At 47.7% G+C, this 23,598-nt stretch overlaps 9 protein-coding genes and 1 pseudogene across 13 annotated transcripts; 4 read left to right on the forward strand and 6 right to left on the reverse strand.

The window, feature by feature from the left end:
* Positions 1 to 788: 788 nt before the first annotated feature.
* Positions 789 to 2,042, reverse strand: CNB03430 (SAR small monomeric GTPase, putative). Its single transcript, XM_568917.2, has 8 exons — positions 1,979 to 2,042; positions 1,898 to 1,928; positions 1,835 to 1,849; positions 1,736 to 1,779; positions 1,610 to 1,670; positions 1,379 to 1,555; positions 1,035 to 1,258; positions 789 to 982 (listed from the first exon to the last, which is right to left on the reverse strand). The coding sequence occupies exons 1-8, from the start codon at positions 1,988 to 1,990 to the stop codon at positions 977 to 979; spliced, it is 570 nt and encodes a 189-aa protein (XP_568917.1). The 5' UTR covers positions 1,991 to 2,042; the 3' UTR covers positions 789 to 976.
* Positions 2,043 to 2,191: 149 nt separating this feature from the next.
* CNB03440 (conserved hypothetical protein) lies at positions 2,192 to 4,977 on the forward strand. Its single transcript, XM_024656561.1, has 9 exons — positions 2,192 to 2,353; positions 2,409 to 2,527; positions 2,578 to 2,789; positions 2,861 to 3,190; positions 3,243 to 3,302; positions 3,374 to 3,686; positions 3,749 to 3,913; positions 3,982 to 4,345; positions 4,415 to 4,977. The coding sequence occupies exons 1-8, from the start codon at positions 2,304 to 2,306 to the stop codon at positions 4,269 to 4,271; spliced, it is 1,539 nt and encodes a 512-aa protein (XP_024512175.1). The 5' UTR covers positions 2,192 to 2,303; the 3' UTR covers positions 4,272 to 4,345; positions 4,415 to 4,977.
* Positions 4,243 to 5,775, reverse strand: CNB03450 (conserved hypothetical protein). 2 transcript variants are annotated; one of them, XM_568920.2, is made up of 3 exons: positions 5,480 to 5,775; positions 4,942 to 5,424; positions 4,243 to 4,879 (listed from the first exon to the last, which is right to left on the reverse strand). In XM_568920.2, the coding sequence occupies exons 1-3, from the start codon at positions 5,707 to 5,709 to the stop codon at positions 4,324 to 4,326; spliced, it is 1,269 nt and encodes a 422-aa protein (XP_568920.1). In that variant the 5' UTR covers positions 5,710 to 5,775; the 3' UTR covers positions 4,243 to 4,323. The 2 variants fall into 2 exon arrangements, with proteins under 2 accessions (XP_568920.1, XP_568919.1); XM_568919.2 differs by having other exon boundaries at positions 4,243 to 5,424.
* Positions 5,776 to 6,138: 363 nt separating this feature from the next.
* Positions 6,139 to 8,460, forward strand: CNB03460 (conserved hypothetical protein). 3 transcript variants are annotated; one of them, XM_024656562.1, is made up of 9 exons: positions 6,139 to 6,377; positions 6,447 to 6,598; positions 6,736 to 7,257; positions 7,320 to 7,442; positions 7,501 to 7,703; positions 7,749 to 7,897; positions 7,957 to 8,028; positions 8,081 to 8,163; positions 8,226 to 8,460. In XM_024656562.1, exons 2-9 carry the CDS (start codon positions 6,515 to 6,517, stop codon positions 8,241 to 8,243), a joined length of 1,254 nt encoding a protein of 417 aa, XP_024512176.1. In that variant the 5' UTR covers positions 6,139 to 6,377; positions 6,447 to 6,514; the 3' UTR covers positions 8,244 to 8,460. The 3 variants fall into 3 exon arrangements, with proteins under 3 accessions (XP_024512176.1, XP_568921.1, XP_024514225.1); XM_568921.2 differs by having other exon boundaries at positions 6,450 to 6,598; XM_024658673.1 differs by having other exon boundaries at positions 6,462 to 6,598.
* Positions 8,461 to 8,935: 475 nt separating this feature from the next.
* CNB03470 (hypothetical protein) lies at positions 8,936 to 10,074 on the forward strand. Its single transcript, XM_568925.2, has 3 exons — positions 8,936 to 9,456; positions 9,524 to 9,710; positions 9,786 to 10,074. The coding sequence occupies exons 1-3, from the start codon at positions 9,050 to 9,052 to the stop codon at positions 9,918 to 9,920; spliced, it is 729 nt and encodes a 242-aa protein (XP_568925.1). The 5' UTR covers positions 8,936 to 9,049; the 3' UTR covers positions 9,921 to 10,074.
* CNB03480 (hypothetical protein) lies at positions 10,038 to 11,602 on the reverse strand. The gene is made up of 5 exons (XM_024656563.1): positions 11,303 to 11,602; positions 11,132 to 11,205; positions 10,756 to 11,071; positions 10,658 to 10,706; positions 10,038 to 10,611 (listed from the first exon to the last, which is right to left on the reverse strand). Exons 1-5 carry the CDS (start codon positions 11,424 to 11,426, stop codon positions 10,293 to 10,295), a joined length of 882 nt encoding a protein of 293 aa, XP_024512212.1. The 5' UTR covers positions 11,427 to 11,602; the 3' UTR covers positions 10,038 to 10,292.
* A 1-nt stretch (position 11,603) lies between these two features.
* Positions 11,604 to 15,442, reverse strand: CNB03490 (conserved hypothetical protein). Its single transcript, XM_024656564.1, has 7 exons — positions 14,859 to 15,442; positions 14,005 to 14,766; positions 13,789 to 13,953; positions 13,487 to 13,739; positions 12,999 to 13,425; positions 11,726 to 12,930; positions 11,604 to 11,671 (listed from the first exon to the last, which is right to left on the reverse strand). Exons 2-6 carry the CDS (start codon positions 14,729 to 14,731, stop codon positions 12,172 to 12,174), a joined length of 2,331 nt encoding a protein of 776 aa, XP_024512177.1. The 5' UTR covers positions 14,732 to 14,766; positions 14,859 to 15,442; the 3' UTR covers positions 11,604 to 11,671; positions 11,726 to 12,171.
* Positions 15,443 to 18,861: 3,419 nt separating this feature from the next.
* CNB03500 (cytochrome-c oxidase chain VI precursor, putative) lies at positions 18,862 to 20,482 on the reverse strand. The gene is made up of 5 exons (XM_024656565.1): positions 20,291 to 20,482; positions 19,885 to 20,193; positions 19,697 to 19,831; positions 19,507 to 19,582; positions 18,862 to 19,450 (listed from the first exon to the last, which is right to left on the reverse strand). The coding sequence occupies exons 1-3, from the start codon at positions 20,367 to 20,369 to the stop codon at positions 19,791 to 19,793; spliced, it is 429 nt and encodes a 142-aa protein (XP_024512274.1). The 5' UTR covers positions 20,370 to 20,482; the 3' UTR covers positions 18,862 to 19,450; positions 19,507 to 19,582; positions 19,697 to 19,790.
* Positions 20,483 to 20,716: 234 nt separating this feature from the next.
* Positions 20,717 to 21,843, forward strand: CNB03510 (annotated as a pseudogene).
* Positions 21,711 to 23,570, reverse strand: CNB03520 (protein arginine n-methyltransferase, putative). 2 transcript variants are annotated; one of them, XM_024658684.1, is made up of 11 exons: positions 23,369 to 23,570; positions 23,299 to 23,310; positions 23,215 to 23,228; positions 22,927 to 23,160; positions 22,784 to 22,857; positions 22,565 to 22,721; positions 22,320 to 22,514; positions 22,182 to 22,267; positions 22,080 to 22,133; positions 21,898 to 22,025; positions 21,711 to 21,803 (listed from the first exon to the last, which is right to left on the reverse strand). In XM_024658684.1, the coding sequence occupies exons 1-11, from the start codon at positions 23,434 to 23,436 to the stop codon at positions 21,797 to 21,799; spliced, it is 1,029 nt and encodes a 342-aa protein (XP_024514226.1). In that variant the 5' UTR covers positions 23,437 to 23,570; the 3' UTR covers positions 21,711 to 21,796. The 2 variants fall into 2 exon arrangements, with proteins under 2 accessions (XP_024514226.1, XP_569187.1); XM_569187.2 differs by having other exon boundaries at positions 21,711 to 21,845.
* Between the last annotated feature and the right edge of the window lie 28 nt (positions 23,571 to 23,598).

Raw genomic sequence — 23,598 nt, forward strand, 5'->3', positions numbered from 1 at the left:
GAAGATGTAAATAATTGGCCTTTACGGCTGACTACCTCGGAAAAGTCGGCCAACGGTCGGCAAGGGGTCGGTTTAGGGATGGACGGATCACGAATGGCACAGGAGGTAGAGGTCGGCAGCAACGACGAGTCGATAACGCACGAATACCTGAAAGTCTTTGAAGATCACGAAGACGACCAGGATGAGGAAGGATATGAAGAAGCTGGGTACGACGAAAACAAGGTCGTCGTGCCAGAGCCGGAAAGTCCAGAGGAATGGGAGTGGGATCGATTGTTGGAGCAGATGGAGAAAAACGATGAAAAGGAAAAAAAGAGATGAAAAGCGTTGGGCCCCGGGGAAATGGTTATTCTGGGTCTTTATTCGCTTCCCTTTTTTTTATTTATCTGTGGCACACCACCGCCTCGGTCACTTGGGCTTCACCCTTTCTTTCAACAAGCTTGCTAGACGCCATTGCCATTTGTCAAAAAAGGAATTTATTCTCACGCTGGCCGATCACCTATCCCGCTTATGGACTGGAACACATTGTGCGCAATGGCTAGATTTTCTCAACACCGTCCACAGTTTTTTCTTCTCCTGCTCTCTGTACCTTTTACGTCTCACATCTTTTTCTAATGTTGCGGATCACGAGCGGGGCAAAAGTATCGAGATAACGAGGTCCATCAATTGCTAGGATTCGGGAATGTCGGTGAGAGGGTTTGTTTCCCCACAACTGAACGCGAGATACTTTTCAAAAGCGCAAATCAAAGGTTAGCCAAGGTCATGGGTATGTTACGATTTAGTCCGCTGTGTAGAATTAGATTATATCTCTGCATGTCTCTGGATCGTGAAAAAAAAGGTCAAAAAAGGTCATGACAAACTCGCCAACTTCTATGCCCTCATCTACAGCCACTTCCTCCTTTGACTGCCTTGTCACCACTTTCTTGCTCCATCCCAGCACTCCCGTTCCACATTTAGCTTACAATTGCTCAGCAATTATTTAGATCTTAATATGCGACATGAGCTTTGCCAATCCGTTGAGTCCAGAGACAACCTACATATTGACTGAGCCATCGGAAACCTTCGCCATAGCCCTGTCGCATGACGACGGAGCACATGAATACTTCAATAGGTCGGATATCACGGAGAGGAATCTTGCCCTTGCCGGTAGTCTGGTAAAGGCCGAGCTCGTGTCTGAGCTGCTCCTCTGAGACAGCACCGTAGGCGTCAATCTTGTTACCGAGAATGAGGAAGGGAACCTGAGCGAGGGATTCAATGGACACTGTGCACAAGAATTAGCAGCTGGGACGCGTCCGCCGTATTCTCTATTGTTCGCCACCCCCTCCCCAAAGCGGACTCGTGTCTCCGTGCTCCACTTTGCACCTCCAAACAAGTCACTTACACAAAGAGTCCAACTCGGCCTTGCTTTCAGCGAACCTCTCGGCGTCGGCGCTGTCTACCAAAAACACAATCCCGTCAACCTCTGGGAAGTAATCTCTCCACAATCGTCGAGCTTGAATGTGACCACCGAGATCATAAGTAGTGAACTTGACGTTGCCGATGGCGAGTTCTTCAGAGGCTGGGAAACGCTGTCAACTGATGTGCGGATGTTTATGAAGAAAAAGATGCGCACTAGGGTGAAGAGTGGGTTGAAGGGTAGCGAGACGGTCGTTCTTGAGCATGTGAAGAAGGGTCTGGTGGACGTGGAGATGTCAGAGTGGGTAGATTAGATGTGACAGTGGGGCCGCGTGGAACGTACAGTCTTTCCCGCATTATCGAGACCAAGGAACAAGAGCTTTGCGCCTGGTGTGGATATCAGTGGAAAGACTCAATCCGGTGGAGTAGATAGGCTGCATACTCTTGTTCATAAGACCTAATGGGAGTTGTTAGCGGAGTGGAGGCGGCGGAGTGGTGGACATACCGAGAGAGGCGAGGACGTCCCAGAACCAGTTCTGGATTTACCAGCGGTCAGCTTGTGCAGGGGCGGGAGGGGGCTGCTTACGATGATGAACATGGCGTGTGCGTGGGGAGTATGGGTAAGGGATGTTGCAGTGCAGCGTATTACGGCGCCAGAAGATACAGAAAATACACTTCCCGCCAACGCGCGTCACCCGGAGATATCTCCATGCCCGCCTGTGGCAGTGGAGGCGCGGGGTCCCCGCCTTCTCGGCTGTGCAATCCATTCACCAGAACCACACAAGACACGTCTTTTGTCCTCAAAGCCCTCAGCTTCTTCCCCTGCCATACAATAATACCTGCATTCCCAGTCCCCTCCTGAATCCCCGCCATCTTCCGATATCTCCTCACAATCTATACGGCCTGACACCATGTCCCCTTTCCCCCAGACCGCAAAGCTCAATAACCCTGTCTGTGTCTTGTCAGTCAATAACGTTACATGCCCCGTATAATCCTGCTCATTTTAATGCTTTTAGCTGTGGCTCATCCCCAGGAAACAAGCCCCTTTTTGTCAAAGCCGCGGAATCAGTTGGTAAAGGTCTTGCCAAAGCCAATATACCGCTTGTCTATGGCGGTGGCCGACGAGGTATCATGGGTATGTCTAGCCGATATCAATACTTCACACCCCACTGAACCTACCTCCAGGCGTCGTCTCTCAATCGGCATTGTCCGCCAATGGGTATGTCCATGGCATTCTCCCTCGTGCACTTGTCGAGCCGGCATCGGAACCCACACCGGCTCCGTGGTCTACCACGAACGGAGACACGGCCCGGAGCAAGGAAGGGACTGGAAAGGATGTCGTGGAAGATGACAACCAAGCCAAGTTGACCGTCGAGGTTGTTGGGACTATGCATCAGGTAGGTTTCCCGACAGTGATATATGTCCTTGGCAGATGTCGTGCGATCGGACTAATGAACGTGGTTGACAGCGAAAGCTGGCCATGGCTAAACTGTCAACCGGAGGGTTTATAGTGCTTCCTGGCGGCTATGGTACTCTTGAAGAAGCTCTTGAGATGATCACCTGGAATCAGCTCGGTATCCATCGCCTTCCCATCATCATCTTGAACATTGGCAACTTTTTCACCCATCTCTATAAGCAATTCGAGAACTCAGTCGAGGCTGGCTTTATCGCTCCCAGTAACCTCTCATTGTTGAGACTGGTCGACTTGGAAGGCGGTGAGGAGGCCAATATTGATGAAACAAGGGCAGATGAATGGGGTCAAGCTGCCCTGAAAGCTCTCAAAGAGTGGAGCGTCGATGTGAGTCATTTCCGATGGACAGGCTCGTGTTCCCGCTCATGTCTTCTTGCAGGAGGATGTCGGATACAATTTAAATTGGAAAGAAGAAGATGATGGCGGCACACAAGATACTGTATGATATCTTCACTCATTTAAATCACACACCTATCATTGTCCATCATGCATTGACCATATCATCTCTAGTTTCGTAGCCCCTCCTACCTATTTACCACCATGCGCTGTACCTTTCCCTCGGCCACATCTACCTCTATATCCGAAGCAGATTTGCCGTTAATCGGCTACCACCTTGAGCGACTCCGAGAGGCACATGCCCACTTTGCAGAGCGTGATACGCATTACTGGGGTGAATGGCCTGGTGACGACTCTGTCACGGACAAATGTTTGCAAGTCTTACGAGAGAAAGCACAGGAAGGCGAGGGGGATTATCGAGTTAGAATTGTCATCTGCCCGAAAGGTATAGTCAAAGTTGAAGTGCCTCCTGCACCCAAAGATGCCGGTGGGTTCTATTTTTACGCACTTGTGGAAGATCCACGCGCGCTGACCTCATTTTCCATTCAGGCCCATTCAGTTTGGAGATCCCGACTGCCTCGATGGCTAGAGCAAGACCTCTGGTGCTTGATCCAGCTGTTACCGACGTGCGAGGAGAAGACCCATCGAATAGAAAGTTTAGATTATACAAAACCAGCCAGAGGGAACTGTACGATCTGGCATATGAGCGTGGTAGTGAGTGCCTTGACATTTTATATTTATGGGCGTGTTTAAACAAGTTGGAACTGACAGACATACTCCAGGCACTCTTTCTCCATGTCACCCTGAAGTTCTCTTGCACACATCAACTCATCTCCTGGAAACTACGACTTCAAACATTGCTATTCTCTCTCCCTCCGGCCAGTGGATTACACCATCGATTTCCTCTTCAACTCCTCTTCTCAATGGAGTTGTAAGGAGGTTTCTCCTGGAGAGCGGAGTCATAGAGGAAGGCGAACTGACACTGGCGGATTTTGAGCGCGTAAAGGCGGAAGGAGGACGAATCATTGGATTCAATGGTTTGAGGGGTATCTGGGAAGGGAAAATCATCTAGATTCCGCTGTTACATTACAGTATGCGACTGTCCTACAGTTACATCTCGTATTTTATTCTAATTTGGTTTTACTTGTACGCGCCGGCTCCCAGCCATCAACGACATTACCCAAAAGATATATGCTGACGCCAAATACCAACAAGCCCGCTGCCCATACAAAAATGTAAACACTCTGCGCCCTCAGTTCCAACAGGTACGCTGATCCCAACCATACACCTTGTGCAAGGATCCATGCTACGACCAGAGCCGCAGTCTTTTGTCGGGATAAACGTAGTTGTGGTATAACAGGGGGCAGTAGGGGGAGAAACCACGTGAAATATTGCGAGGTGCAGACTTTGTTGAACGCCACAAACAGAGCCGTTTGAAGAAACATTGCGAAACATAACGAAGAGGTGGACAGCGATGTGGTAATAATGAGACTGATCTGAGGTAGGAATGATGTCAGAGGATGTCGGATGACGGCAAGGAGCGCAGAAGGTAAAGGCGAGGCGGTTGGTGACGGGAAGAAGGATAGGTAGATGGGATAAAAGTATGGCGAAAAGTTGTGTCGGTGATCGAGTCGGGACAGGTGGTAGAGATAGGTATGGTCAAGGAAGGGCTGTCCCCATCTACTTTCATTATCAGTGGGATACCTCTACAATAATGCGTTAACTCGCAGAAATGCACCCACATAGACCAGAGTGCTCCGTTGATCAACACAAAGCTAGATGCGACAATGAGGCCAAAGCGCCAGACCCTCATACCGAACCATCCCCACCTTGCAGAGAGCTCCTTCCAAATCGCGGGAATGTAGATAGCTGGGTAAATTTTCCAGCTCACAGCTAAAGCCAGCACGATGGCAGCTCGGGTCTCTCCGGCCCCCTTTTTCTCGTTCCTGCTGCCTAGTCGGAGAAAGTAATGCAGAGTAACTACAAGGAAGCAGATAGCCGCTTCAGGCGACCCCCGAGTCGTAATGCTCAAGACGAAAGGATTGATCGTCCATAAAAGGTGTGTGGGCCAGAAGGGTGCTGGGTCTGGTCCCGTAAGAAGCAGCAGAGGTATTAGTAAAGAGGGGAGAGCCAAAAGACATTTGCCCAGTAGTGGATGGATGAGGGCGGGAGAGAGGAATAGTGGGAGCAAAGGCGTATATCGGAATGTGGCTCGGTCATAAGGACTACCCAAAACTTCAGCCATGGAAAGACAGAGCAGCTGAAAGAGAGTTGACTCACTCCCCAATGGACAACCCAATTTTCTTCACGAGCCACCCTTTTGCCTGCTCTTTTTCAGTGGGAATGAATATCAGCCGGGCACCATCTGTGACCACCCTCCAGTCGACATCCGTGTATCTTAGACCTCCATAGCGTTCTGGATGAGAATCAACGTGGTCAGCGTAGAGGATGAGGGCAAGATGAAGGGCGAGAGACAGCAAGATGATTTGGGAGTTTTTTGTTCTGAGCATGGGACGAGAAAGTCGGGCCTTGGGCCACGGTGTTTCTTGCGTCTTGAAGGGCACGCCACGTCGATGATATATACGTAAAGATGCGCACGCACGAATGGATGTCTGTTGTTTGTGCCTCCACTTTTTCCTCAAACGCGGAATATGCCACCCTCTGAATTCCCACGGTGTTCTGCCAAGAGCTGCATATGTCATCATCCAGAAACTTGAAACGCGAACAAAAGGAGTAAGGGGCCTCGCACGTGGTTTCGGGGGATTGATGCGAAATTTCCTAACAACCGGTAAATAAGGAATCCGCAGAAATCTGGAATTATCCGCAGGAACTGGGGATACGTTCCTGCATGTTGGTAAAAATGGCAAAAATAAGAATACGAGCAATCAAAATGGGTCTGTGCATGTCACCGGCCGTCGTGTCTGGTTGCTGTCTTTACATTTTTCCATCATCACCCCGCTTTTCGTTTTGTTTTCTCACCATTTGATTACATCCCCTTCTTTACACTGATTTCTCCCACCATCTTCTTCTGTCTCAAACCGGAACACCGACCGCAAACGCTCTTTTACACGCCACGAGACAATTCACGACTACGTACTATATCATCCACGTATTACTCATTGAACGACACTACAGCACTATAACGAGATAGACCCGCTACCACTGCAAGCTTGAGCATGTTAGTCATCGCTTTTACTTCCTGTTGATACCATTTCACAACTCGCTGACGAAGAATCATACGCTGAAGCAGATATCTGTACAGCTCCTACTGCAACGCGACGCGTATTCAACCCAGATCGAGCGTAATCACATACAATGACCGCCATAATCAAATTGCTCAATCTCCTTCCTGCCCTTGCCCTCGCAGGGATGGCTCTCACTGGTTTTGAGAACGTCCCTGTAAGTCCTTTATCTGCTTCTGATGAAGCCCTTTCCATTCATTATAGCTCCTCAAAACAAACCTCTTGGCTGACCGTTCTCGGCATCATTTCGGTTGCCCCTTTCGACGCGTCTGCTGACACGTTTACGTAATACAGGGAACCCTTGCTCACCGACCTGACTCTCGCGATCAACATCGACACCTTGCTGCTCGACTTGCAGACAACATTGTTAAACATGAGAAAAAGCGTTCCAGCAACGGCAGGATCCTCCGACGAAGGGCCGATGGAACTGTTTGCCGAGCCAAAGACCAATCATTCGTTGCTGTTGCAAGCAGCGCCGTCACCAGTACCCCAGCTTCGACCACCTCTACGGTTGATGTTGAAGCCACGAGCAGCCCTTCCGTCGCCGATGTGACTTTCACCGATGACTCGGCTACGTCATCTTCGAGCTCTGAGTGGGTGCAAAGTACTTCTTCATCATCCGTGGAGGCTCAAGCAACCGCACAATCTCTCGCAACTACTACTACCTCTTCCGGGGGCGGTTCGGTCAACGTGGGAAGCAAATTTGGTCTTGCATGGCCTAACGGTGACTGGGCCGCGTCCACCGATCCCAATTACATTGGCAACTATATCGGTAGCAAGGCTTCATGGTACTATACTTGGAGCCCCTTTTCTGTTGTAAGTTTAGATAACCAGGTGCAATCGCAAGCCGTTTAATTCGTACTCACAAACATAATCAGGGTTCCGGCGACTCCCTTGGTCTCGAATTTGTCCCCATGCTTTGGGGCCCGAAGCAGGTATCCGATTGGCATGCTCAGATGAGTCAATGGCCTTCTACCGTCGAAAACGCTCTTTTCTTTAATGTGAGTTTATGTATGCCTCAATTGTTTCTAGTTATAGTTAAACCTTGAAAACGCGTAGGAGCCCAACCAGGTCGGCCAGTGTGATATCTCTGCCGCCGACGCCGTCACGTACTGGGTTACCGATTACCTTCCCGTCCGTGCCAGCGGAATTCGATTGGGCGGTGCTGCTACTACCAGTGCCCCTGATGGTCTTCAATGGGTTTTGGATTTCGTTAAGGCTTGTACTGATGCCGGCAACTCTGCTGCCGATTGTGCCGCTGAGTAAGTGCTCTCATCGTAGGAAAGTCCTTTTCTAACCGTTTTTAGCTTCATTCCTCTCCACTGGTACGATGTCGACATCGAGAACTTCAAGTCCTACGTTGAGAATTTCCATACTCAGACCGGCTCCAACATCTGGATTACTGAGTATGCTTGCCAAAACTTTAATGGCGGTGCTCAGTGCACTGATCAAGAGTGTAAGTTTCGAGCGTTTGACATAAATATGCAAAAGCACTTGAGCTAACTGCGTCACCAGCCTGGGATCTGCATATCGCCATCGCTGCCTGGTTCGATGAACAGTCCTATGTTGAGAGATACTCTCCGTTTGGTAAGCTGCGGTTCGCTATCATGCGATGGCCAGTTGTTGACCTCGTTTGCAGGTGTCATGCAAGATATGCAGGGCGTTAACCAAAACAATGCGCTCATGAACCCTGACGGTTCAATCACCTCCCTGGGTGGATGGGTAAGTGGTCTTGAGCAACTGGACATTGTCCGAGACCCGACTCACAGCTGACATCATTTCAGTACATTTCCAGTGCCTAAACTCAAGTGACCTACGAGGTATCTGTGATCCTCAAAGCACTTAGTATCGCCGTCAATGAGCCGCTATGAACATTTGATATTGTCTCGCTTTTGTTAGTTTGGTAGTTCTCGCCTTCCGTTTGTTCCATACCTTCTCCTTCCTTCGATGGGCTTGATGTCGATCGAGAAGAGGCCACGCAAATTTATCACCGCATGTATACATTTATGTGCACCTGTATAGAAGGGGGTTGCACCCCATTTTGATTCCATGTGCGTTTGTGCAGGAGCACGTAATCTCTTGCAGGAACTATATACAAGTACAACAAGCAGTGCATACTCACGATATGTACGCGAAACGACGAGTGACACTACTCACAGTATGGTACGCTGCGCCTCATTTCATTTTTTCATATCATATGAGGTGACAGTGCCGATAATGCATATATATGCAATACACAAGATGCATATGCTGTAAAAATGCATAAGTATTCCGTCGAAGAAACGTAAGAAACTTAAGAAGCCAGAAGCTAAAGCGTCTGAAGAAGGCGAGAGCGAGTTAACAAGTCAGACGCGCAAGCAAGATCCTAAATCCAGAGCGCCCTTTTCGCGCCAGATCCAGGCCCAAGTCCCTTATCTGTCCCGAGCGCACAGCGTTTTATAAAAATAAGCGCACCGCATTATAAAAGCAGGCGCATCGCATTATAAAGACAGGCGCACTTTTTCAGGCAACGAGTACCTCTCACTCGTTCATCCATCTTCCATTTTTCCTCATCGTCGTTGCCCATTCACCTCTTCATTCCTTTCCAACCACCACTGCCTCTACCAACATGAAATTGACTCTCCCCCTCGCTATCACTGTCTCCCTACTCTCCTCAATCGCATTTGCTTCTCCTGCCCCTGTCGTCGTAGGCTCTACTACAGAAAGGCACCTCGCGCGCAACGACAATTCCATCCCTCACGATGTTGCTCGATCAATCGCTGGTGCATTCCATGCCTCAGGGATGAATGCTGTGAAACGTCAGGAAGACGCCTCCAGTTCTGGAGACTCGTCCACTGATGACGGCTCCGACGATACATCGGACGATGATGGCACTACCGACGATGGAACTGCTGACAGTGGTACTACCGACGATGGTACTACTGATGATGGTTCTGATAGCTCTGACGGTACTACAACCGATGATGGCACCGATGACGGTACTGAAGATAGTACCACGACAGACGACGGGACAGAGTAAGTTTTAAGCTTGTTACAGTGTGCCAGCACCTTTAAGTAGGTTACTGACCATGTGATGTTCTAGTGACAGCTCTGCTGCCGTTACCGATACCGATACCGATACTGCTGTTGCTACCAATACTGCTGCCGCTACTACTACTTCTGCCGCCAATACTACTGCCTCTACTTCTACCCGCACAGGCCTCACCAACTACAACACCACTACTCGAAGTAGTACCGTCCCCGTTTCTACCACCATGGCCGCTCAAACAGTTAGTGTCGTCTACCTGCTGTTCCATGCGTCGTTCATATAGATCAGAGCTGACAACGACAAAAAATCAAAATAGACAGCTGCCGTGGCTTCGAGCGACTCCACCAGCGGCTCAGGCCGAGGTATTTCTGTGCCCTCCGGCCTCAATGTTATACCCGTTCTGAGTTTCTTTATCGCTAGCGGTCTTGGTGCCGCCCATATCTTCATCTAGAATCATTTTCGTTATCGTGTACCTCTTTAGACAACGATTTGATATTCTACGGACATTCATGATACATTGATCGCGTTAGAATCCTCAGTGAAACAAAGCAAGACAACCCATGTTTCTCCCTTTTGTAGTTCCTTATGCATTACGCCATGTCGAGTTTCAAACCTGCAAAGCGCAAAAATCTCTGAGGGACGTCCCACGCTAACCCATTGCTCCAAATCTTGTTCACAATAGCTACAAGAAATGACGTGATGTATATTAATCCTGTACTGATAAGCCTTCGCTGCTTCCTGTCAAAGGATCAAGCGTGCACCGAAAAGGAAGAAAGGAAAAGATGGTCTATGCTTCATCAAGTGGACTGCCCTAAAAACCTCGCTACAGAATTGCAAATGTACCAACAGCTGCAAAGACAATGGATAAGCCGCTGACAAAAACTCCAGGGAAGGCTCCACTGGAGCTGGTAGAAGAAGAGGAACCGCCAGCTGTCGAATCATTGGCGGCCGCGAGAGAAGGACTGCTGCCATTAGAAGATGTTGTAGAATCACCAGTAGAAGCACTAGCAGATGAAACAGCGGAGGTGCTCGCAGCAGAAGCAATGGGCGATGTGGAGGAGGCAGCGGCTGGGGTCTGGATCTCCGAGGTGATAGCAGAACTTGCTGATTCGGTAGTTTCGGTAGAGGATGAGAGTGAAACGCTATGAAATAATATTTGTAAGACGATAGTAAACGTCTGCAACTCACGACTCGGAAGCATCCTTAGAAGCACTGATGGCAGTGACACTCGCAGTCTCTACGATGGAAATTAGTATCGAGAGTGAATCTAATGAGGAGATGCTCACCACTCGTACCCCCCACTATTTCTGAGATAGACGTAGAAGAAGCGATTTGAGTGGCATCCCCGGTTGAACCGGAACTCGCAGTTAGGCTCGAGTTGGAGGCAGAGTTCTCCAAGCAGTCACTGTCTCCTGCTCCAACCTTAATATTTTGGACATACCCCGTCTTTCCTGACGAATCTACCACCTGGAAGATTAAATCGACACCTTCTGGCTGATTGACCAGCCATTCAGTATGGTTATCCCATCCAGCCGTGAGATTGGCTACCGATGTGGTGCCGATATAGTAACCTCCTTGCCCAATTTCGAGGGTCACCGGAGGCTATACAGGCCGGCATCGTTAGCCACGCCACCATGCAATCAATGCTGCAAGATCACTCACGGAAGCACCTGTCCAAGAAATATTGGAATAGCCACATTGTACAACGCCGTTCGCATAGACCGTAATTCCATCGTCTACAAGATCGACGCCGTCAGTGATCAAGGACAACGTATCAAACGGCGTACAGTTGTAACTCTGATATAGCGGTTCCTTTGAGCAACAGCCACTTACTAAAGCTACCTGCCAGAATTTCACCAACTTGTCCTGCCGGCTGAGGCACAGCCTGAGCCTTATGGGCCATATCAAAGACGGTGAAAAACAGCGCCACAAGGAGGGACGATTTGTCGAACATCATGATTGGTTGATTATTGCAACTTGTGTGTTGGGCCGGACGATACTTGAAGTCTGATTATCTAACTGTATGGATGCGATGATATGGATGGTATGAACGTTCACACTTTGCTCACGGCGCAGCCGCAGAAGAAAACAGAGAAAGAAAAAATAGAGCAAAGAATAGAAAATATGGATAGAGTAATAAAGGCCGAGTACTACTCGTAGCTGAGTGTTCGGTCGGTGACGAACGAAGAGGCATAAAAGCAGCTACGTAATACGTAATGATTAGTCGCACATAGCGTGTTCGATGTCACCACTTACCCTGAAAGTTAAAACCTCCGGCCCCCAGGCCGTAGAACACCGCAAAGTACGTACGTATCCACCACCAGAATGTGCATGATCGATGTTGTTACTAGATGCAACTTGCCTCCTCAGCTGTTGTCTGCTGGTTACAGAGCCTATAAATTACATCCCAAATCGAACACACAAGCCGCAGTCGTCCTCACCATCCTCATACGTGTTTGTCATGTAGTCTTGAACGAAGTACGTAGGAAAGTCCTTACTAAAAAAGCGAAAGATTACTACATATTGTAGTGCCTTGATATACGTAATAAAGCCCGTTGGAAATACTGGTTGATACAAACATAAAAGCGCGTCTTATGGTGGAACATTAAAGGGTCAATGAGAATGGAATGAAAAACCGTCAAGGTCCATGCCTATATCTAGTGCACTGATCGTTGTCGTTCTAAAATTCCGTGCGAAGGAATTTAATCTTCGTTTCCATCCCCCCATGCCCTTTGTCCTTGGATGGCAGGATACATCGGATAGACCATTCGAGCTTCATGGTTTTGCCTTAGACTCTCGTGATATTGTGCGGCCTGCTTTTGCTCGGGGCGAGCCACGGTAGGAGTGTAGGGGGGTTGGAACTGGATATGACTTGAAGGACTGGCATAATGAAGTGGCCCTGGATACATTTCTGAAAGAGACGGAGAAGGAGTTATTGGACCAGAATGCAAGAGATTGGCGTTGCCCGCTGTGCTGACACCTTGGGAGTAAACAGGTGGCATGTCGAAATACAATCCCATATCAGTGTTCCCTTCCGTCTTTTCATCTTTCTGAGTCACACGGGCAGTAGACACCGCAAAATTGGATGAATATATGGAGCTCGGGGAGCTCGTCGTCCGAGAGATGAAAGGCTGAGCAGGAGTCGTGATCTGGATGACGGACGATGAACTGCTTGTTCTCGTGCTGGGCGGCTGCCTGGGATTTAATTGTTGAGCGCCATAGAATGACTCATCGCTTGACCGAGATGTAAGAGGCGGAGGCATTCCACGGTATGTGTGCTGAGCGGGCGTGGCGGAAAGAGGGTTGGGCAAATCGTTGTAGGATCTGAGAGGAGAGCCGAACTCGGAAATAGAACTGGGAGTTGGTAAACCATTCGAAGGTATGGAAATTGAAGTGCTGGGGGGACATGGCGTGATTATAGGTTCCACCGAGCTGGACTGAGTGGTAGGGAAGCTTGCGGACTACATTCGCGATTGAAATATAAGTGATGGACCCTACTCGCATAAAAAATTGATTGATTAATACTCACATATTTACCGATGATTTTTTGCAATGCCGCCTCAAGGCAATTCCAGGCGTACACTTTGACATTCTTTTCAATATTCCTCGGTCTTGGATTGGGAAGATTCATTATTTGCCCGAAGAAATTCTCTGTATCTGGTTTACTCTTGTCGACAGTAATGGGCTTGAAGCCCTCTAGATTTCGCCTAATACGATTCTTCTCTTCCACAGTGAAGTGGGTGCCGACAAGTGCCTCAAGGAGATATATGATGTCGACAGAGGTAATGTAGCAGCTGTTTTTTTCGTCCCAAAACACACAGGAGACGACAATGGACGATTGGCTAGCAGACCATTCTGATTGAGAGATCACACGGAACTGAGTGTGTATTGTAGCCCCCTCTTGGCGCCGCCAGAATTGAACCAAGCGGCGGCGGGTATGCCATTCTTCAGTTGTCCTGATGCGCTAGAGTGAGTATCATCTGGTGTGGTAGAATTTAGAGCCAGAAGCGAACTCACCATCCCTTGCCCACTGCGCTCAGATCTCCGGCGATACTCAGTGCGGCCTTGTGGCCGGTGTTGATCAATGTCGTGGATGTTGGCTGGGCGGGAATTCCGCCAACAACGTGGGATGATCGCATTAAGCTGGGTTGTAAGTGGAAAACCGCTGTGTTCGATGTGTTGGGAGGAAGCATCGATGTTTGAGAGACTGGTACTGGAGGGGACTGGGCGTAGGTTTTCTGGATTGAGGGTACATGCGATTCACTGATATCTGGTAGACCGTTATTCAACTGGTGATACAGAATGAGGACAGAACTTACGTCTAACCGCTAATGGGCGACCGTACATCAGGTGCTGAGGCGAGGAGTATGACTGAAGTTCTGAAGTCGAGACAGGGCCTGACACTGCGCGGCGTTGAATGACACGATTTGGGGAAGTGTGTCTTGTTGTCTCGAGATGGTCTCCATTACGTTTCCGAGTGATGCCTGAGGAAAGTCAGGTAAAGGTGAGGCTATGCACATAAAACTTTTGCCTACCTTCAACGTAAACGAAATGGCCAAGAGACACGGTTTCAAGGACGTTGGTATTATCGGCTAGAACCTGCAAAGAAACGGGTACTATTCTGACCTCTCCCATACCGTCTGATACAGCACCGGTCAAAGACCAGTCTGGAACCGTCACTTGCAAAAAGCAGGCATTTCGCTCTGTGCCTTCTTTCAAATTTTCTACCTTCGTTAGTACTGGATAGCTTCCAAATACCACTCGCAGTGCCTTGGTCATTTGGCCGGGACCATTGACTGACAGAGGTGTCGCTGACCGACCAGGTCTTGAAAGAAAAGCCATCTCAATGTCACATCTAACGGTGATTTGTGACCCAGAAATGCCCTGGACCGGACCCCACCGGTGCACGGTAACATATGAATCACGAGCTCGAGAACTGACCCTAGGTGACGATTCGGATTCTGGATAGCGTCCGATAATAGGGGAATTAATCCCGTAGTGGATCATAGGAGGAGAGTCTGAGAGGTATGACGACCGAGAAGGCAAAAATGACGGAGGATAGCTATGATGTGCTGGAGTATGTTGTACTTCGGGTGAAAGGGAAAATGAAGGGGATGGGGGAACGGCGATGGAACGGAACACTGTCTGGCTGGGGGGCATGCAATAATGTTGCGAATGAGTGGAAGAGACAGGAGCTTCTGCTCTGGAATGTTGGAACAACTGAGCAGGCTGGTCTATCTGTTTAGATGTTGAAGCGTACATTGCTGTCTTGAAAGGGACGGACAATCTATTAGCGGCTGGCGATCAATTGACGCACAGACAGTGAGAAAAAAATCCCGAACATCAGCTTAAGGACTAGGAAAATGTAAAAGTCAAAAGGAGTGCTTACGGTACTAGTCGAGAGACACCTTGGCAAACAGAATTGTTGCAGACCGAAAAAAAAAAGATTGTCCAGACTTTGCGTAGTTAGATCAGTCAGCCAACTGTATTCGTCGCTTGTCGATTCCTCCTTAGCTTCGATGACGAGGTAGGAGGGAGGATGACGGTCAAAAAGGAGGGTGGTTGAGTCGAGACGACTATTATGAGAACGTGGGAAGTAGAAGACAGGTATATACTGATATATATATATATATACTATACGTGATAGGAATTATTGTGACGAAAAGTCAGAAAAAGCAAACCGGGTGCTAGCTAGTACTGCAAATTGATGTGAGAAGGAAACAAGAATTGGGTTCAATCATACGTCTGGTTGACAGCCATTAATGAATGAAGCCAGGGAGGAAAATCCCCTGGCTCGGCGGTGAGCATGTGAGAAATCAACAATAGCTAAAAATGTCGACTCTTGGCTGTAGTCGTTGCTGTTCGCGCTGCTCGTTGCCCTTGATCTCGCAATTACCCAAGGCCTAAAAGATCGACGTGACGCCTCCTATGCGAGGGTACAGATTGAGGGGTAATTGGTGGCTGGAATAAGGAGGAATGACGGAGGAAGGAAATAAGGAAATAAATAGAGAGGGAAAGGCACTTTAATGATAACTGATAATTGGGGGCAGGGAAAATTCGGAGAATTCAGACGGCATGCAAGAACATTAGGCCAGGAAATCCGGAAGGGGCGACGAAGGTGGGATCTCAGGCAGCACGGGGAACGGCGAAATAGGAGAGCATGGGAAATAGCGGAAAAGATCATCAAAGCATTTGCCGATCCTTAATCCTTAAGCACCCTATTCTTATGTCAGGCCCTAAACCATATGCCTTGCGCCCTGCGCCCTGTCTGGATTGTCATCTGTCATTGCTCACCGGTCATCGCGCCAGGCGTCGACCTCATCACCGGCTGTCGTGACCAGGACAGAAAAGAAACAACTTTCGATTCTCGACACTAATTATCACATCCTCAAGAGACAAGCTTAGACCCAAGGCCCATGCGGAACGGATTAAAGACGGCAGAGTAGTTCTGCCACGGGCAATAACAATATAGCAGTAATAGGTCATCTTTGCGTTCATATAATAAGGGAATAATTCAGAATGGGGAAAAGAACGTCCTTTCTTCAAAATTAAAGTCACTGGGTTTGGGCATAAAATCAATAATTTACGTAATTTTTATCGTTCCCGGACCCTTAATTGAAAACCGAAAACCCTGACTCTTTTTAAAGGAAAGGATGCGGGGTTCTGCGGGAAATTGAAATTTTCCTTTTCAGGCATTTTATCAGTTCTTCTGCTTAAAAGTTAATTTGAGTGTAGACCGTTTCGTTAACTACTACCGTTAAGCATGTTAAGACGGCTCCTAACTGAAATGTGAGGCGGAGCTACAAGAAAAAAACGAGACCACAATAAGAAGTCTGCAGTTATAATCTGGGAATTTACCTTCTATCGTCCGCTTTGTCACATCGCAGCACGTAACACAGCACCCAAAGAAAAACAACTCCACCGGCGACACAGGATCAGGACAACAATCAGGCCAACATTCATTGTTGGGAAAAGGGAAGAATCAGCGGGCATCATCAAGCTGGGAGAACGACATTGGCAATGACCAGGGTAAGGCAAATAGCCATTTAGATCGATTGATTGGGCACGTCCAAACAGGACAGTTGGAAATCAGGAGTGATTATCGGGGACTTGACAAGAAGGAGTACGGTGGTTATATGTGCGTGTAACTGGGTACGTACGTACGTAAAGATTCCATTTTTTCTGTAGTCGTCATCATGTATGCGTCGCGCGTCCTATAGAAATATGTGATTTTTTACCTTATTAACTAAGAAAACTCATAAATAAATAAAGAAATATCATTGTAGAAATTGTAGTTAGTCCGACCTCACACATCTTGTTTGTTATCCGCTATCCTGAGCCGAATTTCCCATTACCCTGAAACGTTTGATGACTAATACAGTACTTCATTTCCTCAACGTCTTCGTCTTCCTCGCGATGCTCGCTGTCGATCGACTTCGGCCATCTGAGCTATTGACCCTTTATTCCAGATTCTCCGCTTCGGAAGAAGGCGAAGCAGTACGGTTGGAAACTGGGCTGGGTCCATACAGGAGGTCATGTATGCTATTCCCATTTGAAAGGGATTCCCATCTGAAAAACGCCAACCAGTCTCGTCGCGAAGAGCTGGATATAACGTTTGATAATATTTGCAAGTCTTTAGAAGTTTGTTTTGAGTGACGAAGGCGTCAGAAAATGAGATGCCTTCATATGTTAAACCAACAACCAATCACTAACCATTCCGACTGTGTATTCCACTCAATGATCTTTCTCATTCAAATACCCTTTTCGTAATGTTCTTAGCTTGCTGCATTAAAATGTTGCCTTCATTTTCGTCATCTAAAGATAATCACTCTCAGATCATCTCTAGCTAAGATGCCACACTCGGCCATTTACAGCAGTTGGCGTTAGCAGTTCGTATTGGATTCCTGACTCTAGAAATATATAATGGCAGCACGTACGTACCGTGCGACAACTTCCAGTTTGTTGTTTGAGATATTCCATCATTTCTTCCTAGACTCAGGATCTGTCCTATAGTCAACCAGGGCTTCCTCTGATGTACGACCGTCGTAGGCCCGGAAGTCCTTCCGGCTGCTCCACTGAAACATCTTAATTAAGTTTATTAGCTGTCCTCCTCTAACGAACGCTCCCGAACTCCATCTTTTCTTCTTTTCATTTTTTCATTCGTCTTTTCCATTGAACCATCACTTGAGACTATCGAGGGCTTGAATACTCCTCCCAAGGCAATGGAAGCGATGCCCTTGCGACCTCTGCTACCCTTTTCTGGAGCGACTTCCGGCACTGGCGTAGGCATATTCATAGAACGAATCCCCGATTTTCGTCTATTGGCCGTGGTGGATCGAGCGCCGTGCTGATGTAGGGAATAGACCTTTAAACCGTAGTCCAAGGTTACTATGGATTCGCCCCTCGGATTCGCACATCATTCCATCGTTGCCCTTCATCAGTATAGGGTTCGAGAATAACTTCGCCGACCGGTAAGGCTTGGTAAAGATGAGCGTATGAAGAAAGCGATGCCGTTATGCAGGGCATGAAAGTGGGGCGACGACCAGCATAGATGTCTTCCTGGTCTATGAGATTATATTATATTGGTGGCAGGCGGGGTAGTTGGAGTGAATGGAGTAGGGGATGAGGGTGCGGTCATGAAGGCTGGTCGAAATGGAATCATTATCAACCGATAGCGGTGGGTAGCAAGGCTTGTAGATAGCCATTTGTGTCCGAGAACACTGCAGTGTTCCACCATGGATTCTCTTCCGTCGTCTTCCGTTCCATCAAGCAATCCCTCTCACTGATTTCCTCTTCCGCACTTTGCATGCTGTGTCATAAGTGGACTATCTCCATCAGTCTCAAGCGTAAATGTGGCAGAAGCTGCATGGACGTACATTATAGCGAGGCGTAGTCTCGGCACTGTGTAGTCGGACAAGTCCTTGAAAATACGAAGAGGTCCTCTGCCCGGGGAATCGAAACAATTGTCTTTCTTCCATCATGATGGTGGTGGCCACCATCGTGAGTGAGTAGTGTTGCCAATCAACGAGTTTATATCCTCGTTTTATCATTGGAGCAGCAGATCTATTAGCATTTGCGGAAAAGACAGACAGCGAGGTACGTACTCCATCATCCGGTAGTAGTACCTTTCCTCCACGGCGTGCTCCTCCTTTGTCGTACTGATCGTACCAGTGACGGGGTACTGATCGTAAATCACGCGAATAGCAGAGATTAAGGTGGAGCCATTCTTCTGGACATCGGCGACGGGAAGGCTGCCTGACAACTATCGAGCCAGTCAAACCAGAACTCGTAAAGGCAATGAATTTTGAGTGCGTGCTGCACCATTTTTTGTCCTTCAAAACTGTAAATAATCATTGGAAGCTGACGATGCAACTGTTCCGAGCGGTGAGTGGAGAGTGAAGGAGCTGATAGGTCATTCCGGTAGTCATAAGAACTGCAGAAATGTGGAGTATAATTAGCAGTCCCTGAAACCGTTTCCCTTTCTACCGTCGTATTACAGCTTTTGTGGTCCACATTGCTCTGATAATCATTGATTTTCTTCTCCGTACTAAGGCTCCTATCCAACGTGACGAGCACACTCCACAATCTTACATTATACATCTGACTTCTTTCTCAAAGTGCAAACCCATGGACAACAGTTCAGCAGTTCACATGTAGGGATCTCGGCTTCCCTTCTTCTTTACATGTACCATGTGCCAACATTTTAGACCACTTGTACCCCGCCGGTCTAGTGACAGTACAAAAGATTCCGATTATAGTAAAGATCGTCAGGGCGGCGACCCAATTGGCCACGCCACGACATTGAAAGTCAAGGGTGGGAGCCTAGGGCAAATATATTTTGGGATTGAGGATCCTCTTGATTGGCCCACCAACAACACCATTATTCAACAGCGACTTATAGGGCAACGCAAGCATTTCGATAACGATGCCGTCCTTTGAACAAACCTGCAAGTGTTCCACCAGTGGTACAAAACGTTAAAGCTAATCATATCAGCCGACACATCCATGACGGACACTCATGCCGTAAAAACCCGCACTCTGTTAGCTGAGGGTCATGTAGCTCCTGCTTATTCGAAAGCTGCGAAGAGATATAATCAACAAAGCCGTACCAGTCTATAAGTTGGCGTTAGCTTGTAATACGTATAAAGTGGTTGAGGCCCAGGACAGATAGGGCGAATGTGTCGTTTGCAACTGTGGTGATCCAGCGATATCCTATTAGGCGCCTACCATTGCTTTTTTACATTTCATCTTGACGATAATGATCAGTGGTAGTCATGCCTTATAGTTGTTTTGCATCTCCCTCATAACCAGATGATTACATTTAGAGGGTTTGACCGTACAACTCTTCCTTAGTGCTGATGCCTAAAAATAACTGTTAGACGAAATGGACTAGCCATTCTTTACAAATAACTCACCAAGCTCCTCAATTGTAGGCTTAAGCTCGTCCAAGTATGCTTGATACTGTCCCTTGTTCTCAACCTTTTCCTTAACACCCTCCAAGATCCTCACAGCGGTAGCATAGTCATTGACCTTCCTAGCAGCCTGAAGAGCAGCGTTGATAACTTCAGTAGAAGGGACAAGGTCGTAGGCAAAGGCGTTGTTGAGACCTCGCTGAAGCTCGAAAAGGTCAGAGACAGACTTGAAGAAGGTCTCGTATCGAGCGTTGAAAGACTCGTAAGACTCGGTCTCATTGCCGTGAGCACCCCCGGAAGCGAAGCGGACAGCTATAGAAGAAGCACAATTGATGTTAGCAAACAGACAGACGTCGATACAATGTCGCTTGGACGCAACACGGAGCTAACAGGAATTGCGTGAACATACCGGTAAAAGCGACAGGGCGGAGAGGAGCCGCAACGACGGGTCGGGTCCTAAGAAGAGCTCGGGAGACGGACGAAAGCATTTTGTGTGTAGGCTGAGGGTTGAGTGGAGAGCGGGGGATTGAGAAGAGAAGAGATTTGAACGAATGTAGTTCGACTGACCAAAAGCCTCGGAAAGACCAGGAGCTGATTCGTAGGAGGGCGTTCGGGATTAAATATGAAAATCCACTCTCCCGAATATTATTGGCAGACGTTAATGGTGGAGCGGATAAATTGCGTACTCCGTGCCCTAGTGCTGCTTAATTATTCAAATTAATGAACAAATGAACGTACATGGATCGGGACAACTCTTGGATAAAGGAAGTAGCGTCGATGATGACTGTGAATGAATACGTTATTAGTATTTTCAGTCCGTTTTCAACGTGGATGCCGGTTGTTGCTGCGTGCTCTGTATTCCTCCTTTGATTCTTGATTATTGTGTGAACCAATAGAATTCTTTCACTCGACACCTGACCTTTTTCGACGCACCCAAGCTGGAATCAGTACTCGATCCACTCTGTACGCTTTTCTCCCTCACGTACTATACCACTTGGCATCCTCTCCACAACCCTCTTGCTGATTAAACATCTACAGACACCTTCCTTCTTTCTTCAAAAACTTCCACCGTGTCGTTCTTTAATCCATTCAGACGCGCTCAGGCTCAGGAGGCCTCAGGTGCAATTACCATCCAGGTGAAATGGGGTCGCGAACGGTAAGTGCTGCCCCGGACAGCGAGCTATCAGAGATTGTAGCTCATACGATGCGGGGGCCAGATTTAATATTCCCGTTCCTCAACCTTCAATAACACCGCTTTCTACCCTACTTGCGACTTTGTCTAATCAGACTGGCCTGTCTCTTGACTCACTCAAGCTCATATATAAAGGTGCTGTGTTGAAAGACACTTCTCTCACGGTCAGCGCCTACGGTATCACAGAGGGTGCAACGCTTGTATTAGTTGGAAAGGGTGGAGATGTTCCTGTTCCTCCTACGGCTGCGCCCAAGCCTACTATTACACCGGTGAAAAAGCCCAAGCAGCCGCAAACAGACAAAGAATCTGTCCTTGTCGACTGGATCAAGTCGCTTGTCAGTTCATTGCTGGATCCTTTGGTCCCCAGCATCGCAATGTTTGTTTCATATACCTCCCCACACGCTACAAACCGTCCTGCGAAGATTCCTGCATTTGAAGTTCTACAAAAGGAACATGCGAGGTTGAGTGAAATGTTATTAAAGGCACTTCTGGAGCTTGACGGAGTGGATATCCCCAGTGGATGGACCGAAGCCAGAAAGGAGAGGAAAGATAGCGTCAAGAAGATACAGGGAGAGTTGAATAGAGTAGACGAATCGTGGGGAGAGAGAAAGAAGCTTGGCGGATAGATCACAGTATGGCTCAATCATGCATATAGAAGCTCTAAACAATTTGCATGGGTATATTATGCGAGGGCGATCCCCAATAAGATCCTTAAAACTGTATCTAGTACCTTTACACGCCAATCGGGAAAAATGAAGACAACAATTATGACCTTTACCAGTCAGAATCAGCTTCTCTCGGCCTAGTTACAGTGAGCGACTTACATCTTGTATTCCATCTTACCCTTCTCAGGGTTGCTACCGGCGACTTCGTAGTCGATGATAATATCAAGGTCACGATTATTTCGGGAGTTGGGAGCACAGTGAAGGGTGCCTTGAATGACATCTCCTTCCTAGAATTGAAAGGGGTCAGAAATTGGACTCTTAAGTTATCAGACAAGACTCACGGAAACAGTGAGGGTCTCAGAGGTGTAGAAGACGGTTTGTTTCCAGTGAGTGTACTGACAATGGCATTAGCATTGTCAACATTATGAGAAGAGATTATTTACCTTGGCCTGAGGACCGGTGCTGAAGTTAATGGGTTTGTGGCAGCATGAGAAGGAGATGTCGAACCAGCCAAGGAAAGCATGGATGTCTGTGTTTGCAATCATTAATACTGGAAATTTTGATCGCTTATTGAAGCTCACAGTCATTGCGGGTAGCCTTGAGCTTGAAAGGCACATCGAAAGCAAGATCTTCCTTCTTCACTGTTCGGATGTCGATATGCCTGATAGCGCAAGGGTTGGTGGCAACGGCTCGGAGCTCAACACAGTCAACAAGAGGTTCACGAAGAGCGATTTCCTTGATACAAGAGTAATCAAAACCGTAGACGTCGTTCCAGACTGTTAAAGAGCTTAACATGGAACCTTCTAAATAAAAAGAACAGGCTTACAATCAATCTTTTCCTCTTTGTAATCTTGGTCTTCAATGGCTGCAAGGAAAATGGTAGCTTTGTCGGGGAACAACAGACCATTAGGAGCGAGGTACTTGTCACGGGCAAGCAAGACAGTGTCGAGCATGGACTCGTAGAGCAAGAAGTAACCCATCCACTATAAAATCAAAGACAGGTGAGTCCACGTCATGTTTCATCTTCAGCTTCCGTAAAATTTACCTCGGAAATGATAATGTCGACTTGCTTGACAGGGAGTTCCACATCTTCGAGCTTGCCCTTTAAGAGGACGATCTCTGCAAAGCAAGTAATTCAGCATCTGCCGACGGGTATGTACATATTCAAAGATCGACGGCGACACTTACGGTCCTCGGAAAAGCCATTAGCCCTGACAATCTTTTCAGCCTGATCCAAAATATTGGACATGTCAATGCCGATAACCAGCTTGGCACCTGCCTTAGAGGCAAACATGGAAAGAATGCCAGTACCGCAGCCAACATCAAGAACCACCTTGTCCTTGAAGAGGTGGGGGTTCTGCATAATGGCGTTACGGTAGGAGAGTGTTCGGACCGAGTCCTTGAGCATCTCTTCGTGGATACCTGTATCGAATATCAGCTTCGCAGGTACTTGAAAAGATATTAAGAGCAATTAACCAAAGTGGGCGTAACTATGTTATCAAATATTGTCAGCACCATAATTCTAGACTAGCTTCCGTTTGTTTAAAGAAAGCGTCTTACCTGTCAGCATAGCTACAAATATATATCGTCAGTGCGGGTCCCTCGTAAGTCAAATAAACGAAAGACGTACTAGTCACGGCTGGTCATCTGGTCCACAGGGGGAAGACCCTGGGTAGCGGTTTCGGTAGCAGGAGACATTGTAGCTGGCTCGATTTTCTAGAAGGAAAATATGAAGGTCGATATGGTAGAGATTTTTTATTGAAAACCTATTGTATGTCACTCCAGAAGCTTATTCAAAAAGATATATAGATACAACTTTGTTGGAGAACGCTGCAGATCAGAAATTCAACAGCAGCAGAA

Source organism: Cryptococcus neoformans, assembly GCF_000091045.1.
Source record: "Cryptococcus neoformans var. neoformans JEC21 chromosome 2 sequence".
NCBI lineage: Eukaryota > Fungi > Basidiomycota > Tremellomycetes > Tremellales > Cryptococcaceae > Cryptococcus > Cryptococcus deneoformans.

What these genes read in the sequence shown, in the direction of transcription:
- CNB03430 (XM_568917.2), bottom strand. An exon ending in TCGATAATGCGGGAAAGACT is followed by an intron (nt 1,671 to 1,735) that starts GTACGTTCCACG and finishes CACGTCCACCAG; the next exon opens with ACCCTTCTTCACATGCTCAA. An exon ending in GGCCGAGTTGGACTCTTTGT is followed by an intron (nt 1,259 to 1,378) that starts GTAAGTGACTTG and finishes TCTTGTGCACAG; the next exon opens with TGTCCATTGAATCCCTCGCT.
- CNB03440 (XM_024656561.1), top strand. Translation starts at nt 2,304, where the DNA reads ATGTCCCCTTTCCCCCAGACCGCAAAGCTCAATAACCCTGTCTGTGTC. An exon ending in TTGTTGGGACTATGCATCAG is followed by an intron (nt 2,790 to 2,860) that starts GTAGGTTTCCCG and finishes CGTGGTTGACAG; the next exon opens with CGAAAGCTGGCCATGGCTAA. An exon ending in ATGGCGGCACACAAGATACT is followed by an intron (nt 3,303 to 3,373) that starts GTATGATATCTT and finishes TATCATCTCTAG; the next exon opens with TTTCGTAGCCCCTCCTACCT.
- CNB03450 (XM_568920.2), bottom strand. Translation starts at nt 5,709, where the DNA reads ATGCTCAGAACAAAAAACTCCCAAATCATCTTGCTGTCTCTCGCCCTT. An exon ending in ATTGGGTTGTCCATTGGGGA is followed by an intron (nt 5,425 to 5,479) that starts GTGAGTCAACTC and finishes AGTTTTGGGTAG; the next exon opens with TCCTTATGACCGAGCCACAT. An exon ending in AACGGAGCACTCTGGTCTAT is followed by an intron (nt 4,880 to 4,941) that starts GTGGGTGCATTT and finishes TAATGAAAGTAG; the next exon opens with ATGGGGACAGCCCTTCCTTG.
- CNB03460 (XM_024656562.1), top strand. Translation starts at nt 6,515, where the DNA reads ATGACCGCCATAATCAAATTGCTCAATCTCCTTCCTGCCCTTGCCCTC. An exon ending in GCTGCCGATTGTGCCGCTGA is followed by an intron (nt 7,704 to 7,748) that starts GTAAGTGCTCTC and finishes AACCGTTTTTAG; the next exon opens with CTTCATTCCTCTCCACTGGT. An exon ending in TCAGTGCACTGATCAAGAGT is followed by an intron (nt 7,898 to 7,956) that starts GTAAGTTTCGAG and finishes CTGCGTCACCAG; the next exon opens with CCTGGGATCTGCATATCGCC.
- CNB03470 (XM_568925.2), top strand. Translation starts at nt 9,050, where the DNA reads ATGAAATTGACTCTCCCCCTCGCTATCACTGTCTCCCTACTCTCCTCA. An exon ending in ACGACAGACGACGGGACAGA is followed by an intron (nt 9,457 to 9,523) that starts GTAAGTTTTAAG and finishes GTGATGTTCTAG; the next exon opens with TGACAGCTCTGCTGCCGTTA. An exon ending in CCACCATGGCCGCTCAAACA is followed by an intron (nt 9,711 to 9,785) that starts GTTAGTGTCGTC and finishes AAATCAAAATAG; the next exon opens with ACAGCTGCCGTGGCTTCGAG.
- CNB03480 (XM_024656563.1), bottom strand. Translation starts at nt 11,426, where the DNA reads ATGATGTTCGACAAATCGTCCCTCCTTGTGGCGCTGTTTTTCACCGTC. An exon ending in AATTCTGGCAGGTAGCTTTA is followed by an intron (nt 11,206 to 11,302) that starts GTAAGTGGCTGT and finishes TCGATCTTGTAG; the next exon opens with ACGATGGAATTACGGTCTAT. An exon ending in TTTCTTGGACAGGTGCTTCC is followed by an intron (nt 11,072 to 11,131) that starts GTGAGTGATCTT and finishes CGGCCTGTATAG; the next exon opens with CCTCCGGTGACCCTCGAAAT.
- CNB03490 (XM_024656564.1), bottom strand. Translation starts at nt 14,731, where the DNA reads ATGTACGCTTCAACATCTAAACAGATAGACCAGCCTGCTCAGTTGTTC. An exon ending in AGCGCAGTGGGCAAGGGATG is followed by an intron (nt 13,426 to 13,486) that starts GTGAGTTCGCTT and finishes CTAGCGCATCAG; the next exon opens with GACAACTGAAGAATGGCATA. An exon ending in AAAAAATCATCGGTAAATAT is followed by an intron (nt 12,931 to 12,998) that starts GTGAGTATTAAT and finishes TCGCGAATGTAG; the next exon opens with TCCGCAAGCTTCCCTACCAC.
- CNB03500 (XM_024656565.1), bottom strand. Translation starts at nt 20,369, where the DNA reads ATGCTTTCGTCCGTCTCCCGAGCTCTTCTTAGGACCCGACCCGTCGTT. An exon ending in CCGCCCTGTCGCTTTTACCG is followed by an intron (nt 20,194 to 20,290) that starts GTATGTTCACGC and finishes CTTCTTCTATAG; the next exon opens with CTGTCCGCTTCGCTTCCGGG. An exon ending in GCCTACAATTGAGGAGCTTG is followed by an intron (nt 19,832 to 19,884) that starts GTGAGTTATTTG and finishes AGTTATTTTTAG; the next exon opens with GCATCAGCACTAAGGAAGAG.
- CNB03520 (XM_024658684.1), bottom strand. Translation starts at nt 23,436, where the DNA reads ATGTCTCCTGCTACCGAAACCGCTACCCAGGGTCTTCCCCCTGTGGAC. An exon ending in TCGACATTATCATTTCCGAG is followed by an intron (nt 22,722 to 22,783) that starts GTAAATTTTACG and finishes TTGATTTTATAG; the next exon opens with TGGATGGGTTACTTCTTGCT. An exon ending in CAAAGAGGAAAAGATTGATT is followed by an intron (nt 22,515 to 22,564) that starts GTAAGCCTGTTC and finishes GCTCTTTAACAG; the next exon opens with TCTGGAACGACGTCTACGGT.